Source organism: Anomaloglossus baeobatrachus, chromosome 11, assembly GCF_048569485.1.
Source record: "Anomaloglossus baeobatrachus isolate aAnoBae1 chromosome 11, aAnoBae1.hap1, whole genome shotgun sequence".
NCBI lineage: Eukaryota > Metazoa > Chordata > Amphibia > Anura > Aromobatidae > Anomaloglossus > Anomaloglossus baeobatrachus.
Genome location: NC_134363.1, coordinates 24,273,495 through 24,289,565, shown reverse-complemented (window position 1 = coordinate 24,289,565; position 16,071 = coordinate 24,273,495). Strand labels below are relative to the sequence as shown.

The 16,071-nt window shown below is 45.1% G+C and overlaps 1 protein-coding gene across 1 annotated transcript; it reads left to right on the top strand.

The window, feature by feature from the left end:
- The first annotated feature begins 401 nt into the window (after positions 1-401).
- On the top strand, positions 402-12,310 carry LOC142256313 (formyl peptide receptor 2-like). The gene is made up of 4 exons (XM_075327939.1): positions 402-454; positions 652-722; positions 1,867-1,938; positions 10,859-12,310. The coding sequence occupies exons 3-4, from the start codon at positions 1,880-1,882 to the stop codon at positions 11,820-11,822; spliced, it is 1,023 nt and encodes a 340-aa protein (XP_075184054.1). The 5' UTR covers positions 402-454; positions 652-722; positions 1,867-1,879; the 3' UTR covers positions 11,823-12,310.
- Positions 12,311-16,071: the final 3,761 nt, after the last annotated feature.

The following is a 16,071-nucleotide window of genomic DNA, read 5'->3' as shown; positions in this document are numbered from 1 at the left end:
TAATCACATAGGACGACACAATGACTGCAACATTTAGGAAATTGTGTGTTGTTTTCTCATTATCATCTTTAGTGTATGTCTAATACCTAACTAAATGCATTAATATTTACATGATTTTATCACTAAATTCAACAGGAACAAGCACTTTTGTATTGAAGTTTTCTCATAATGGACTCAAAGCGCAAATAATTATGAGTCAAGAAAAAGCATATATATATATATATAAAATATGTATAAAGCAAAACATCCCAATATTTCAATAACAACTAAATAAATGATATAATCAACAATTATTTTCTACTTTGATAATTATTTGCACTTAGTGGAAGTGTCTGATGGATTGGAGGGTGGAGGAGTGAATATATATATATACAGGAGCAATGCTGGTTATAGGCAAAGGATCCGCAGCTCTCACTGACCAAAGAGAAGGGAACCTGGAGGAGAAGGAAGGAAGGTAATGATATATATCTATCTATCTATCTATCTATCTATCTATCTATCCCTCTATCTATCTATCTATCTATCGATCCCTCTGTCTATCTATCTTTCGATCTATCATTTATTTTTCTTATTAGATCTCTATATATTACAGAACAGCAAGATATTATATTGATATTATTACAGTCATGTTTTGTCTATTTTTTTTTTCAGAGAGGAACACGACCCTATAATCAGTGTGTGGAGAGGATTGTGCGGACAGATTCCCTTTTGGGCGTCTCCAGGTAAATATTGAGCTGATGGGTTTGGGTGTTATGCCTCGTGTGATGAGTGATAATGCTATAACTGTAGTAAGTCATTCCACAGCAGAACATGACGTCTTTATCAGCGGTGGGATCCAACTCTCCTTGTAGACATATTTGCATCTCATAATATAGGTAGATTTGTGGCCATTGTCCTTACACTGCCATATAAAATAATAAAAAAATAATATTATTCTCTATATTTTCCTTATTGTGCTCAATGCTAATATTTCTAGATGCTGTCACCAAGATCTATACAGCGTGCCACTTATCTTCCTCCAGCCAGTTTTATAATTTCCCCATAATACTGTATAAGGTGGAGAATGTGATTAATGTAATACAATACTTACCAGTCGTCATCCTCTGCCGTTTCCAGCGCTGCTCCAGTCCACTCCACCATCATGTGACCGCAGTTCTGTCCTGCCGGATCACTCAGCGTCTTCTGTGTGGAGCAGAGGGCACTTTTCAGTGTTAGTCTATGAGACTCAACGTGGAGAAGACTGTGGAAAAACCAAGCGCAAATAGGGTTTTACCCCAATATGTACGGGGTGGGGAGGGGGGAGTCAAGGTACTCACCAAATGTAGTTGTGCAAGCCACAACTACTATAAAAGCATGTATTTTGCGGATCCCAGGCAGCAGCCACCAGCAGACAGCAGATCACAGAGAGTAAAGGAGGAAGGTGTTCACTTGCTGCGCCAAAGAGATCACTCCAGCAGATGTTCAGATTAATGTCACTTTATTAATCATATGGGTCAACGCGTTTCTGGAGCTTCTGCCCCCTTCATCAGGACCATCAAGAACAAGAAACATCAAATCTCTTTACTCTCTGTAGTCTATGAGACTCGGAACAGGGCAAGGAAAGTTGAAAACAGCAAAAGATAAAGACTGGAATGTAATGTAATATAATCTCTACATACATTACTGATTACTGACAGAGGAGACAGTAAAAAACAAAAATGGCAGAAATACGGCAGTGATCGTTAATAAAATTCCACAACTTCTGCTGCACAGACACGATGATCACATGACAGTCTGTATTATTATTATTATTATTATTATTATTATTATTATTATTATTATTACTATTAATACTACTGTTATTATTATCATTTACTTTTCTTGTAGGTGAATCCTCAGAATGGATCCTGATGATGATAATCTGACCGCATATAATAGAACTCAGCACTTCTACAACTGGTAAGTGTATATTCCTAATTATTCATTTCTCTGAGATATCAGTGCAGACTCCATTCACATCTTTATCCGAGCTTCCGCCCCGATTACATCAATATTAATAGGGATAAATCAGCTCTACCTGCAGCGCCATTATTCCTACCACAATGATGGAAACTCTGGATAACCCATCAAACCCCTCTACACGTCAGTGTCGTCCATCAGGCGTCAGTGGCGTCTGTTGTGCAGAGAATTCGGCTCTGTATTGTGGCTCCTGTGTAATAACACAGTTGGGACCGGAGCCGGACATAGACTTTCTCTCTGCATTCATTTATTGGGAAGAGACACAAGTACAGAGCAGGTTTTATTCAATTTTATTTTTTCGTTTAGCAAAAATAATGTATAGAAAGCAGCAGACATGCCCAGATCTGTTAAACCCACATCTAATCAAGTCTGTCTCATCTGAATATGTACTTACTAACATGAGTTAGATCTTCTCTTTATTGGGGGTTATCTGTTTTAAATAATAATAGGGGAGACCTGTCAATCACCAGTAGCAGCTTTGGGAACAGCCGGTGGGAGGCAGCACTGGACTAATCTCGTCTCCATCTTTGATCTTGTATCTCTACTTTCTCTCAAATGCCGGAGAGTATCAGAACAATATAGATATCTGTAATCTGTAATCACACAGCCGGCTGTTCTCTTCTGCTCATGGTTTATGCAGCATGAATCCTCAGACAGGTTCCCTTGATGACTATACAATACTTACATTTTGGGGAAAGTTAAGGATGGAAATATCTGTGAGTACGAGCCATTGTAAGATGCAGCTCCCCATGATAAAGGCAGAGGCAGCAAAATACTGATGAGACACATACTCACAACCATCAATTCTTGGAGGAGGGGCCTGCTGGTATCACCAACGCCGCAACTGCCATTGCCACCGCACATTACGCTTCCCCTTGGCATCCTCTGCAGGCGCTTCCTTCTACCTTGTTCCACTTTCACACCACCACTCTGACTATATTCTGCAAAATGTGAAGACCCTTGTCAAAACTTTCTGAGACGGTCGTCAATGTGACCCGCACAATCTGGTATTTTTGCGTAACGCAACTACCTTGAAAAAGGCGTAAAAGCCGAAATGTTGGTGTTGCTCTGGTCAAGGTCCTCTTTTTGCAGTCTGTTAATAAATTCACTTGCATCAAACCAATCTTTGCCCTTATTTACTCTGAGTGCTTGGAAATATCTGTGAGTACGAGCCATTGTGTATCACTCTGATTTCTGGATATATGGCGTCTCACGTAAGACATAAATTCAAAAATCATCACAGATAAAGAAGCCGTCATTACCAACTCAAGACCAGATTACCAATTAACTACATGATGCAGATCCCCATGATAAAGGCGGGGCAGCAAAATACTGATGAGACACCTACTCACAGCCATCAATTCATGGAGGAGGTGGCTTCTGGTATTACACATGCACACAGATGAAGTTTGCATACAACACCAGTTACACAGGTATATGTGATGCATGGTGTCCAGATTACAGCCTATTGATAACACCTGTAACGGGGTGCCAGGGGTGCCTCGGGGGTTGTAGTCATGGCCCCTTCTTCTCTCAGACTTACCCCTGGCTCCGCCGTCACTTTAAGAGCAGGAGGTTGTTTGGTGGGGCAGAGTGTGGTGGTGCAGGTGTCGTCCGACGTACAAACACTGTTCAGGCGTGATTTGGTGCAAGCAGAATGAATTTTTATTACACACTTCTTCACAGAGGCAAAACACCACAGCAACAACAGATGACTTCACGCTTCTTCTTGCTAGGGGGAAAACCTGTCCCTGACGTCTCCTCCAGTGGGGATGTGCCTGGCTAATCCACTTCACCTGGCTCCCACTACGGTTACACACAGACCGGAATCCAAGAGAACACAGTCCTGCACCACCCATACACGCCTATCACACCTGGGATCACTGGAGGGTAAGGAGTATAGCACCAGACGTCCTTGTTGGAAGCCGGATCAGCGTGCAGGTCCAAACAGCAAAAGTCAGTTCAGTTCATCAATACAGAAGAAGAATAAGACCGCACCAATGCTGATGTCTTTTTCCGGATAATCTTTATTCCATAAACTCGGTTAAAAGGTGTTGTAAAATCAGCGGGTGGAGGAGACCTGGATGCGGCCCCTCACTATGGACGACGGCCGTTTCGCCTGTGATTAGGCTTCCACGGGTCAGCATTGGTGCGGTCTTATTCTTCTTCTGTATTGATGACACACAGACCGGACCCACACCAGTACTGCTTCACACTTGAGGTTACACCCGCTCCTTTTCTCTCCGGTTTTCCTATTCACCTAGCTCCCACACTCTGCCCCTTCTGTTTCTCCTCTCCCGTCCCGGACTCAACTGCTCTCTGGCTACACTTTTTTTCCTTACAACACTTTCTCTCCCTCCCCCTTCTGCTGCCGGCTCCTCCTTTCCTCTGCCCTGTTTCTGTGGTGACAGCCGTCCCACCCGGCCACTAGGGGAACCACCTACAGTGCATTAACAATAAAACATTTTTATTAAATAACATTAACATTCCGGGGAAACTGTACCTCGTTGTAAGGGGTCTGCCCACCCCTTACAACACCTATACTATTAGATCAGGCGAGTTGCCTAGCACTATATAAGTACACCCCACAAGGGCATACACCCCAATTCACCCAAACAATAATAGCATCCTGCACAAAGATGAAAGCTAAAATGTCGTATGGCCTGTGTGGTGCAATTATATAGCGCAGGGCAGCTGCCCGATCTAATAGTATGGGCGTCATCAATAGGCTGTGGCCCAGACATTGAGCACCACACATACCTGTGTGACTGGTGTCCTAAACAAACTTCCCCTGTGTGCATGACTAATAGTAGCAGCCACCTCCTCCATGAATTTATAGGTTGTGAGTGGTTGTTCCATCAGTATTTTGCTGTCCCCACCGTTATTATGGGTCAGCTGCATCTTGTAGTGCATTTCTAATCTGGTCTTGTGTTAGCAATGGCGGCTTCTATATCTGTGATGTTCTCTGGATATTAAGTTATAGGAATTGCAATTTCACCCATAAACATGGCTGTGGTCACACTAAGGGTATGTGCTATCAAGACTCGCTGTGTCCTAAATGCAGTGGGTCCTGACCTTCTGGGCCACGAGTCTCCTCCGCAGGAGACCGCAGCTGCTCGTACACATGATCAGAGTTCAGTACGCTGCAGTTTCTTGCTTGAGTACTCCCTACGGGGGACGCATTCGAATCCGCAGCAAACAATTGATATGCTGCAGTCTGGAAAAAAACAAGAAATCCTGTCCACTGTGCTTGTACTGTACATTGCAGCATCTTGGAAGCAGCTGAAGCACGCTACATTCAAAATGCTGCAAACACTGATCGTGTTAATCGGGGTAATGTGTGCAGAGTGACAGGTGGGCGGAGCCTAGCGGGACCATGTGTGAGAGAAATGCAGGTGGGCGGAGCATAGCGGGACCATGTGCGCAGCGTGCCAAGTGGGCGGAGCCTAGCAAAGTAATGCGTGCAGAGTGCCAGGTGGGCGGAGCCTAGCGAGGTAATGTGCGCAGAGTGCCAGGTGGGCAGATCCTAGCAGGTTCATGTGTGCAGAGTGCCAGGTGGGCGGAGCCTAGCGGGGCCATGTGGCGCTGAGGACGTCAGTGTCGCGGACTGCATGGCTGGGGACAGGTAAGTGTGACTGTGTGTGTGTGAGTATGTGTGTGTGTGTGTACATGCCGCGTGCAGGAGGGGGCGGAGCGAGCTGAGCGGGGAAGTGTCGGCTCCCTGCACACGTAACCAGGATAAATATCGGGTTACTAACCAAAGCGCTTTGCTTGGATACCTGATGTTTATCTTGGTTACCAGCTTACCGCAGGCTGCCAGAGATGGCTCCCTGCACACTGTAGCTGTACAAAGCCTTGCTTTCGCTGCTAGAACCGTTCTCAAACGTAACTCGAACTGTTGAGCTTTTAGCAAAAAGCTCGAGTTCTAGTTCGATCTAGAACACCTCCCAAAATCACTCCAACCGCGAACTGGAGAACCGCGAACCGCGCTCAACTCTACCAAGCATATTAATAGAAAGATGAGTGGAAGGAAAAACTGTGGCAGAAGAAGGTGCACAAGCAATCAGGATAACTGCAGCCTTGATAGGATTGTTAAGAAAAGGCCATTGAAAAAGTTGGGGGAGATTCAGAAGGAGTGGACTGCTGCTGGAGTCAGTGCTTCAAGAGCCACCACTCACAGACGTATCCAGGACATGGGCTGCAACTGTCACATCCCTTGTGACAAGCCACTCTTGACCAATAGACAACGCCAGAAGCATCTTACCTGGGCCAAGGAGAAAAAGAACAGGACTATTGCTCAATGGTCCAGGGGGTTGTTTTAAAATTAAAGTAAATTTTGCATTTCATTTGGAAATCGCGGTCCCAGAGTCTGGAGGAAGAGTGGAGAGGCCACAATCCAAGCTGCTGAGGTCAAGTGTGAAGTCTCCACAATCAGTGATGGTTTGGGGAGCCATGTCATCTGCTGGTGTAGCTCCACTGTGTTTTATCAAGACCAAAGTCAGCACAGCCATCTACCAGGAACTTTTACAGGACTTCATGCTTCCCTCTGCCAACAAGCTTTTTGCAGATGTAAATTTCCTTTTCCAGCAGGACATGGCACCTGTCTTCACTGCTACAAGTAACAGTACTTTGTTTACTAACCACAGTATCAATGTGTTTGATTGGCCAGCAAACTCACCTGACCTAAACCCCATAGAGAATCTATGAGAGACCCCAGAGCCAACAATGCAGATGAGCTGAAGGCGGCTATCAAAGCAACCTGGGCTTCCATAACACCTCAGCAGTGCCACAGGCTGATCACCTGCATGCCATGCCGCATTGATGCAGTCATTCATGCAAAAGGATCCCCGATCAAGTATTGAGGCATTTACTGTACAGACTTTCCATCTTTTCAGTAGGCGCCAACATTTCTGAGTTTAATATATTTTTTTCAGTTGGTTTTAGATAATATTCTAATTTTCTGAGATAATGACCTTTTTGTTTAATTGGCTGTAAGCCATAATCATCAACATTAACAGAAATAAACACTTGAAATAGATCCCTCTGTGTGTAATGACTCCATATAATATTTGCATTTCACTTTATCTATTGAATTACTGAAATAAATGAACTTTTTAATGATATTCTAATTTATTGAGATGCATTAGTACATCGTGTATACATGTGCACCCGTATATACTGTAGCACTAGCAATGAATCTGATCTACAAAAACAAGCAAAAACATACCAGTACTCTGGCCAGATGGGTATAGTCTAGGCTAGGCAACTTTAAACCCCATCCGGTATATTCTGGCCTGGAGGAGTATAATCTGGCCTAGGTCAATTTATACCCTGAGGTACAGTTTGTTGTAGGCCATAATATACCAGGGATATAATCTGACCTAGGCCACTTTAACCCCGGCTTTAGTCTGGTTAATGGTTAGTGAGGTTAATGTGGCCTATTACATTTGATTCATTCATAAATGAAGATTCTTCAAAAACATTAGTGCGTGCCCTCATGATTTCCTGCCTTGACTAGTGCAACCTCGTGCTCTCTGACACTCTTGTACCCCTTCAACCTATTCTAAACTCTACTCCAACAGTAATCCACCTGTCCCACTGCTATTTCCCAGCCTTTTTCTTTGCCATTCCCGTCACTGGCTTCCCAATGTTCAAAGACTGCAGTTCAAAACCCTAACCATGATATACAAAGCCATCCAAAACATGTCTGCTCTATATATCAGTGACCTACTCTTTTGGGACTGCTCAAAACCGACAATACACAAAAGTTCTTCTTTCCTCACATCTAATCTCTTCTTCCCACAATTACATATACTTCTCCCATGCTATCCACATAATCTGGAACAATCTAGCCCAAAACATCAGACTTTCATCTACCCTGGAAATCGTCAAAAGGAGTCTGAAGGCCTACTTCTTCCAAGGCTACAAGGTGCAGTAATCCTCAGTTACTTTATGACTCACTCCACAATTTTATCAAGTGGATTGACGGAGCCACAGGACTGACACATGTCCCCAGGACTGCGCGGCCGCAGTAGCTTTGTGTTGCTGTAGCCGTGCAACTGCAGAAACTTTGGCTCTATGCAGCCGTAGTAGTATATTTGGCTATGCGGACTCAGCGACAGCAGTTGTGGATTGTGGCATCAAGAGTTCTTGCTCAGACATTGTCTGAATTGCGCAGCTGCAGATTAGTGCTCATGACCTACCCTCCATGTCACACACTCACACAACTGAGCTAAATGCTTAGAATATCTGAGTATGCATGTATGTATTACGCACCTGGTAAAGTTCATGTTTTTGTTCTTTGTACATATATAAAGCATTCTCTGACCACAGCCATTCTTCCGACCCTGCAGGTGGCGATACTTGTAGGGTGATTCTCCTCCCCATTATAATCCTGCAAGCTCTGGCTCACACTTCTTCGGCCTCCTATTCTGCCGTTGGTTTGGTGTGCCGCCCACCCCCTTGTCTTTCTTCCGTATTGTGGCCACACTCTTCTATGCTTTGCTTGTTCATTTATTACTTTACATTTTATTGCACTTGTTCTTCTATCTCTTTTTTTTATTGCTCCACTATTTCTATAATAATTTTGTTGCTGCCTCATAAATATCTTCAACTTCAAGAGGTGAAAGCTGATAACATTTTGTTACTTCTAATCCTAATGCATGTGTAACCACACTTTATACCTATCACCTTTATGGCTGCTCATACATACTGATGATAATATTCTTATCTGTGAGGTTACACTGTATTCAGACACTTTATTATTGTAGTGACCTCTCTCCATACAAGTGTTTTACATTCCCTCCTTTATTATAACATCTACAGTATATTGTGACTGAATTGTATTTTATTGTCATTTTTATGCTGAATTGCCATTGTAAATTAGCATTCTCTACATTGCTTATTTCATATGTAAGTCTTTCCCTGGTAGTGATGGGCGATCCCGATCTGTAAGGACTGGGGATCGTACCGATCATATAGTGATCATGTACACGATCCTGATCACGAGCTGTCCTGGGGAGTTCATGTTACAGTTCAGGTACAGATCGGGTCCAGGGGCTATAAAAAAACACATTATTGTAAACATTATGATCATAGTTTCAAGAATTTCATGAACTAATTAAAAAAAAACTAAGTGGCTTGGTTCAATTTTTGTGTCCGGCTGGGTACAACTAGGCAGCTGGAGATTGGAATCCGCAGTGCAGGGTGACCCATGTTTTCTGCCCCCGCTGTGAAATACAGTCCACAGCCGCCACAGAAAATGGCGCTTTCATAGAAGCGCTATCTTCTGACGCTGTATCCAACTCTCCAAGCAGCTCTGGTGCCGGGTGGCTCGCTGGGTAATAAGGGGTTATTACCAGCTTTGTTTTACCAGCTGGTATTAAGCCTGAGATTTTTAATTTCAGACCAAGTTTGACCCGGCCATTAAGAATCTCCAATAAAGGGTTAAAAAAAGACACCACACAGAGAAAAATAATTTATTAGAAATAAATACACAGACACACTTAGGAACTCCATCTTTATTACTCTCTCTCACTCCTCCACGATCCTGATCTTCTGTCTTCTTTCTTCTGTCTTCTGTCACTAATCTAGCTCTGCTATATCAGAAAGCACGGAATGCTTCTGCTCCCCGTGCTGTATAATTACTCAATGAGTGAGCCGAGACTGCGTGTTAGTAAGTGTTGTCATAGTAACCTAACATTACAATAGCATCGGTGATCTCCGATCACCTGATTCCCGACACCGCTATTCACCGGCAGTGGCATTACAGTGTGTGGCAGCCAATCCCTGCATGGGAGCTGACTCTGTAAAGAGCGCCAATATGCAGGGAGGAGGAGCCGAGCATGTGCTTGAGCATCTCGCCGGTACTCTGTGCTCAACGAGTATCTCGAGTACTGAGATTACTGAGATACTCGGGCGAGCACAGAGTACTAGCGAGCATGCTCGCCCATCCTTATTCACTGACACTACAGGGCCTTGCATGACGTCATACCCATGTGACCAACGATGTAATGCAAAATTCACATCTGATTGGTCACATGGCTATGACATCACGGAAGGTCCTTTAGTCAGTGGTGGTTACCGGGCATCACAGCGATGATCAGACTCGGAAGCAGCAGTGGCAGGAAACAGTCTGCAGGACGTGTTGCGGAACCTGTAAGTATAATGACAAAGTTTATTATTAACTATATTCTTTATTTTACAGCCTTCCCCCCATCCCGTAACTGTAAAGTCCAAGATCGGCGATCGGACGCAAGATCATATTATCTCAATCCGGATCTTTACAAAACGATCGGGCGAGTCTCCCCAACCCCATCCATTGGAGAGATCGCCCATCGCTATTTCCTGATTCATTGAGGGTTACGGTTCTATAGGAACCCTTTAATGGGTTTCTTGTTGCCTATGTGCATTTTCTTTAATTGTTCATAATTTATTTTTAGGGTTTTTTTCATAATGTTGATAAAGTATAATATATTCTCTTGCTCCCAGTCCTCTGTGCTTACTTTCTCTTCTCTGCTTAGCAGTAATGTAAAGGTGCAGCTCCACTAGGGCAGGGTCAGGGCCACCGGATGCTTCTGCATCACTGTTCCTTGTATCATGTCTGCAGTCACAGCACAAACTCACATTACAGATTGTGATGAGACCACAAGTGATTGTATTCACAGTACATTGTGGCTGAAGCATCTGGCCCTGAAGAGTTACTAGTAGACCGGTCCGGGGGGGCATCTCTTCTTCTAGCCCCCCTCCAACCCGGCCAAGGCCGCCCCAGCAAGGCAGACATTTATGAAAACTTTATTATTATTATTTATTTATTATTATTGTAAACTTTCCTAATGTCTACTCTATCTTGTCTCCTCAGGTCTTCTGACAATTATGACTTCTATGAATATTACCATAACATTGCACAGAAGATATCAATTCCAGTATTCAGCATTGTTTTTGCTCTCGGGGTTATCGGTAATGGATTAGTCATCTGGATTGCCGGATTCAGGATGACGAAGACGGTTAGTGCCGTGTGGTTCCTCCACCTGGCCATCGCGGACTTCCTGTGCTGTGCGTCTCTGCCTCTGAGAATTGCTGAGTGGGCTGTATATTTCTCAGACAGCTACTTCCCAAGTTTTGCAAATTGCACAGCGAACATTGTTATGTTTAATCTAAACATGACCGCTAGTGTTCTCCTCCTGACGGCCATGAGCATTGACCGCTGGGTGTCCGTCATGTGGCCATTTTGGGCCAAATTTAATAGAACCTGTAATGTGGTGAGAATCTCTGCAGCGATCATCTGGGGCCTGAGCTTCATTGTGGCGGGTGTACTGTATTACGTGTATAGATACCGTGTAGGTGTTGTACATGAATGGTGTCTATTTCATAGTTACATAACTCCTTTTAACCTAATGTTAAATGAGACCATGCAGCTGATCAGATTCATTTTAATGTGTGTGATCCCTTTTCTCATCATCGTCACCTCTTATGTCACCATTTTCTACAAGATTAGAAAAAGTAAGAGACCCCAGAGATCTCAGAGATCCTCCAGGATCATCACCGCTGTTATATCGTGTTTCTTCATCTGCTGGTTTCCATATTACATCTGGTATTATGATGTACATCTCCTTTTTTCTTTTATTCTACACTTGATTGCTACCAGCCTGGCTTGTCTTAACAGCTGCATGAATCCGATCATTTATGTATTTATGGGACCGGGTTTCCGACAAGGTTTCTTCAGATCCATCCCCGCCAGGGTAGAAAGAGCCTTAAGTGAACATCCTAATGACCTGTGCAGAGAAGGAGAAGATGCGGGAAATACTCGCTCTACTGGTGTGTAATATATATTCCTGTATCTCCCGTATGTGACACCTATTAACCCCTTGAAGATTTGGCCATTTATTTTTTCACTTTCTTTCCTTCCTCCTCCCATTCATGAACCAGAACATTATATTTTCCATCCGCACAACCTAATGAGGGATTGATTTTTGCAGGATACTTTCTCATTTTTAAAGTCATCCTTCATTATTATATAATGTGCTGAAAATGGGTGAATATAAACCTTAAGTGAAGTGAAATGGTAAAAAAAAATCTTCATTCCACCATATTTCTTTGGGTTTAGTTTTTAATGCATTTTTACGCAGCATCAATATAAAAAATTCCAAATTATCAAAATTCATTGTAGCAAATGGAGTGCCACCTCAGGCAAACCATTGCCATGCACACTCAGCAAATAGACAGAACCGGAGAACGAGAGTGTTGAACGCAAATAGGTCAAAAGTTTATTAGAAAATGAAGATCATACACAAGGGTCAGCAGAAAACCGTGCAAGGATAAAATGCATGAAAGGGTTGTGACAGAACGGACAAAGAATACCCATGGACGGGACCTCAAATAGAAATATTCATAGCAATGCACCAGTGAAAAATATGAAAAAGACCAAGTTTTTTTTGGGAACAAAATACATAATGTAAAGTGCCTGGTGCAAGATGATACCCCATTGGCACGATGGATGCTATATACATCAGTGGTATTATATACAAACAAATGGTGTATAGGTAACATAGCTCAATGACTGATTGTTCTCAGTGAGAGAAACAAAATTATAATCTTGTTGGGATACCTTGTCCATTGTCCATTGTCTACAGCGAGGCCCTCCGATAAAATCATATCTGTTCCAGCCCTGCAGACGGGGATGAACACTTAACCCATCTTCTAACCCAAGGCTACCCCCCCCACCTCCATAGATGATCAGATCATTAGAGCAACGCACAACACAGGTAATATAGCTCAAAAGACCAAAATTGGGTTTGGCTATAGCACAAATCGCACAGAAGGTAATATACCTATGTACCTCCTGATGATACCCCCTTGTCACCTTCTGTGCGATTTGTGCTATGGCCGAACCCAATCTTGGTGTTTTGAGCTATATTACCTATACACCACTTGCTTGTATATAATACCACTGATGTATATTGTATCCATCGTTCCAATGGGGTATTATCTTGCACCAGGCACTTTATATTATGTATTTTGTTCCCAATAACAACTTGGTCTTTTTCATATTTTTCACTGGTGCCTTGCTATGAATATTTCTATTTGAGGTATTCTTTGTCTATTCTGTCACAAGCCTTTCATGCATTTTATCCTTGCACCGTTTTCTGCTGACATAGTTACATAGTTACATAGTTACTAAGGTTGAAAAAAGCCCTAGGTCCATCTAGTTCACCCTTCCTCCACCAGTTCTACATTTGGTCACTAAGTCATTTATAACCAACAATGTTGTGTGTACTGAGGAAATCATCCAGCCCTGATATAAAGCTGTTATAGTATCTGCCATTACTACCTCTTGTGGTAGTGTATTCCACAGTCTGACTGCTCTTACTGTAAAGAACCCTTTCCTATTTAGCTGTCGGAATCGCTTTTCTTCCACTCGCAGTGAGTGCCCCCTGGTCCTTAGTACTGTCTTTGGAAAAAATAAGTCATGTGCCAGTCCTTTATATTGACCACACATGTATTTATACATATAAATGAGATCTCCTCTGAGACGTCTTTTTTCTAAGCTAAACATATCTAACTTTTCCAACCTCTCATCATACGAGCGGCCTCCATTCCTTGTAGTAGTCTAGTTAGCCGTTTTTGACCTGATTCTAACTTCTGTACGTCCTTCTTAAAATGCAGAGCCCAAAACTGTATCCCATATTCCAGATGTGGCCTTACAAGTGATTTATAGAGGGGTAACAATGCAGTGGGATCCCGGGATCTAATCTCTTTTTATACACCTTAAAATCTTGTTTGCTTTAGCAGCTGCTGCCTGACATTGAGTACTGCTGCTCAGCTTATTTGTAATGAGAATACCCAAGTCCTTCTCCTGTTCTGTAGTCCCGAGTTTACTTCCATTTAACGTAGCTATAGGATTACTTCGTCCTAGGTGCACTACTTTACATTTATCAACATTAAATCTCATTTGCCAAGTGTCTGCCCATTCTGACATCTTATCCAGATCTTTTTGTAATAATGTACTATCAAGGTCAGTTTTTAATATCCTACATAGTTTGGTGTCATCAGCAAAGACTGACACTTTACTATCAATCCCATCTACAAGGTGGGACCGGTGGCAGGGTGGTGACAAAGGTAAGGCCTGGGGACCCCAGGTCTGGGCCCTCCCTCACAGACGCTTCAAGCTCCGCTACCGGCTACCGGGCTCGGGGACTACGGTGTTGTCGGTCGGACTCAGCATCTTTAGCAGCGGCCTCTTCCAGCAACCAGAAAATGGCCACAGGGTCCTGGCGTCCCTGCTTTTTATAGCCGCGGTCTACATGCGGCCGGCCGTCATCCGTCCCCCCTTGGTTTTCTCTCAGCACCTCCTCTTCAGGGGCGGAGCCTCGGCTTTCGCGCCTCCACTGCTCGGGAAGACGCTCGAGCGGGGAACGTTTCACGCCCAAGATGGCGAATTCTGCAATTTTTCGGTCGGACACTGCCGGCGGGACACAAGGCGCACTTCTACCAGCTGGTAGAATGGTAAGATCCTGTTCGTGACGCCAAGTTGTCGCGGGCGGGGGGTGCGCTGCTCGACCGCGTTTGCGGCTCGGGTCTGGCTGCTGCTGCGGCTGCTGCTGCTCGGTGGCTCGAGCGGTGGGCCGGATCCGGGGACTCGAGCGGCGCTCCTTGCCCGTGAGTGAAAGGGGTTGGTTTGGTTTGGGGATTGAGTTCGTGGTGAGGTTGGGGCACCACTGTTGCTGGTGACGGGGATCCCGGGAGCGTTGTTAGGTAGCAGCTGGGATGTTTTCCCCCTCCGTGGGTAGGGGTTGGTAGTCCCGGGGCCCGGTAAGGGGTGAAGGGAGGGATGCAGGGCAGGTGAGGTGCAGGGTCACGGGGGAAGCACGGTGCCGGACGGCACGCTGGCACTCACTCAGCCAGTAACGTACACGGAGTCTCTGGTAAAACAAACAGCTGGATGTACGGGTCCCACAGACGGCTGCGGTATTTTTCCCCTGACCCCAGTTTGGTAGTGTAAGTCCTTTCCTGCACCTTCTTGTACGCTCCTCCTGTGCTCCGGTTTCCAGCTGGCTCCCCGGTTCGGTACCGGTGGGCCACCGCCCAACCCCGGCTACCTACGGATCCACCAAGACTGTCTTCCCGGCTCCCGCAGACGGCCACTACCGTCTGCCTGACTGGCTACACGAGGGCCCTAGGCTCCAACCTAGGCCCCAGTCTGCGTCTGCCTCTCTGCAGACTTTCTCTCCCTTCCTCTGCCTGGACTTGTCTGCACTTGTTTTCTGCCTCAGGCCAGCTAGACTCCTCGATGGGCGTGCCTATCTGTTTAACTCCGCCCACCTGGTGTGTCTGTCTGAACCTGAGGGAAGAAATCAGGTCTCACTGGGGATGACTGCTGTGAACTGCTGGGGGTCGGGGTGTGTGTGTGTTGTTACCTGTGGCCCCTGGCTAGTCCAATGTGCCACATCCCCCCTTGGTTAAATGCAGACCGTCCGCGGGCTGCCCGTCCATCACCGGTTTTATTTTCACAACTGAAAAAAAAAATAAACAAGCATGTTCAGAAATCTTCCCTTACGGGAGGCATATCACTTCAACCGTTGCAACAACAATAAAACACTTTTAATAATAACAACGGAATGGGTCTTTCAGTCACCCACCCAAGCAACCTGGCCCTGATGCTGCCCCTAAGAAGTGGGCAGCATCCCTTGACCCCAGTCCAAGAACAAGCCCAGATTTGTTAACGGGATGGGTACTTCGCTGCCGTTGAGGCCGGGCAGACTGCCGGAGCCATCTCCATCTGTGGTGCGGCCGGGATGGAAGCCGGGACCGGTAGCAGGGCGGTGACAAAGGTAAGGCCTGGGGACCCCAGGTCTGGGCCCTCCCTCACAGACGCTGTGAGCTCCGCTACCGGTGACAGGTGTAACGGGTCGGTCGGGGCGTCGGCCGTGGGCATGGGCACTGAGGTTTCAGCGGTGCCAGGCGCGGGCGTGGGGACTACAGTGTTGTCGGTCGGACTCAGCATCTTTAGCAGCGGCCTCTTTCAGGAACCAGAAAATGGCCGCAGGGTCCTGGCGTTCCTGCTTTTATAGCCGC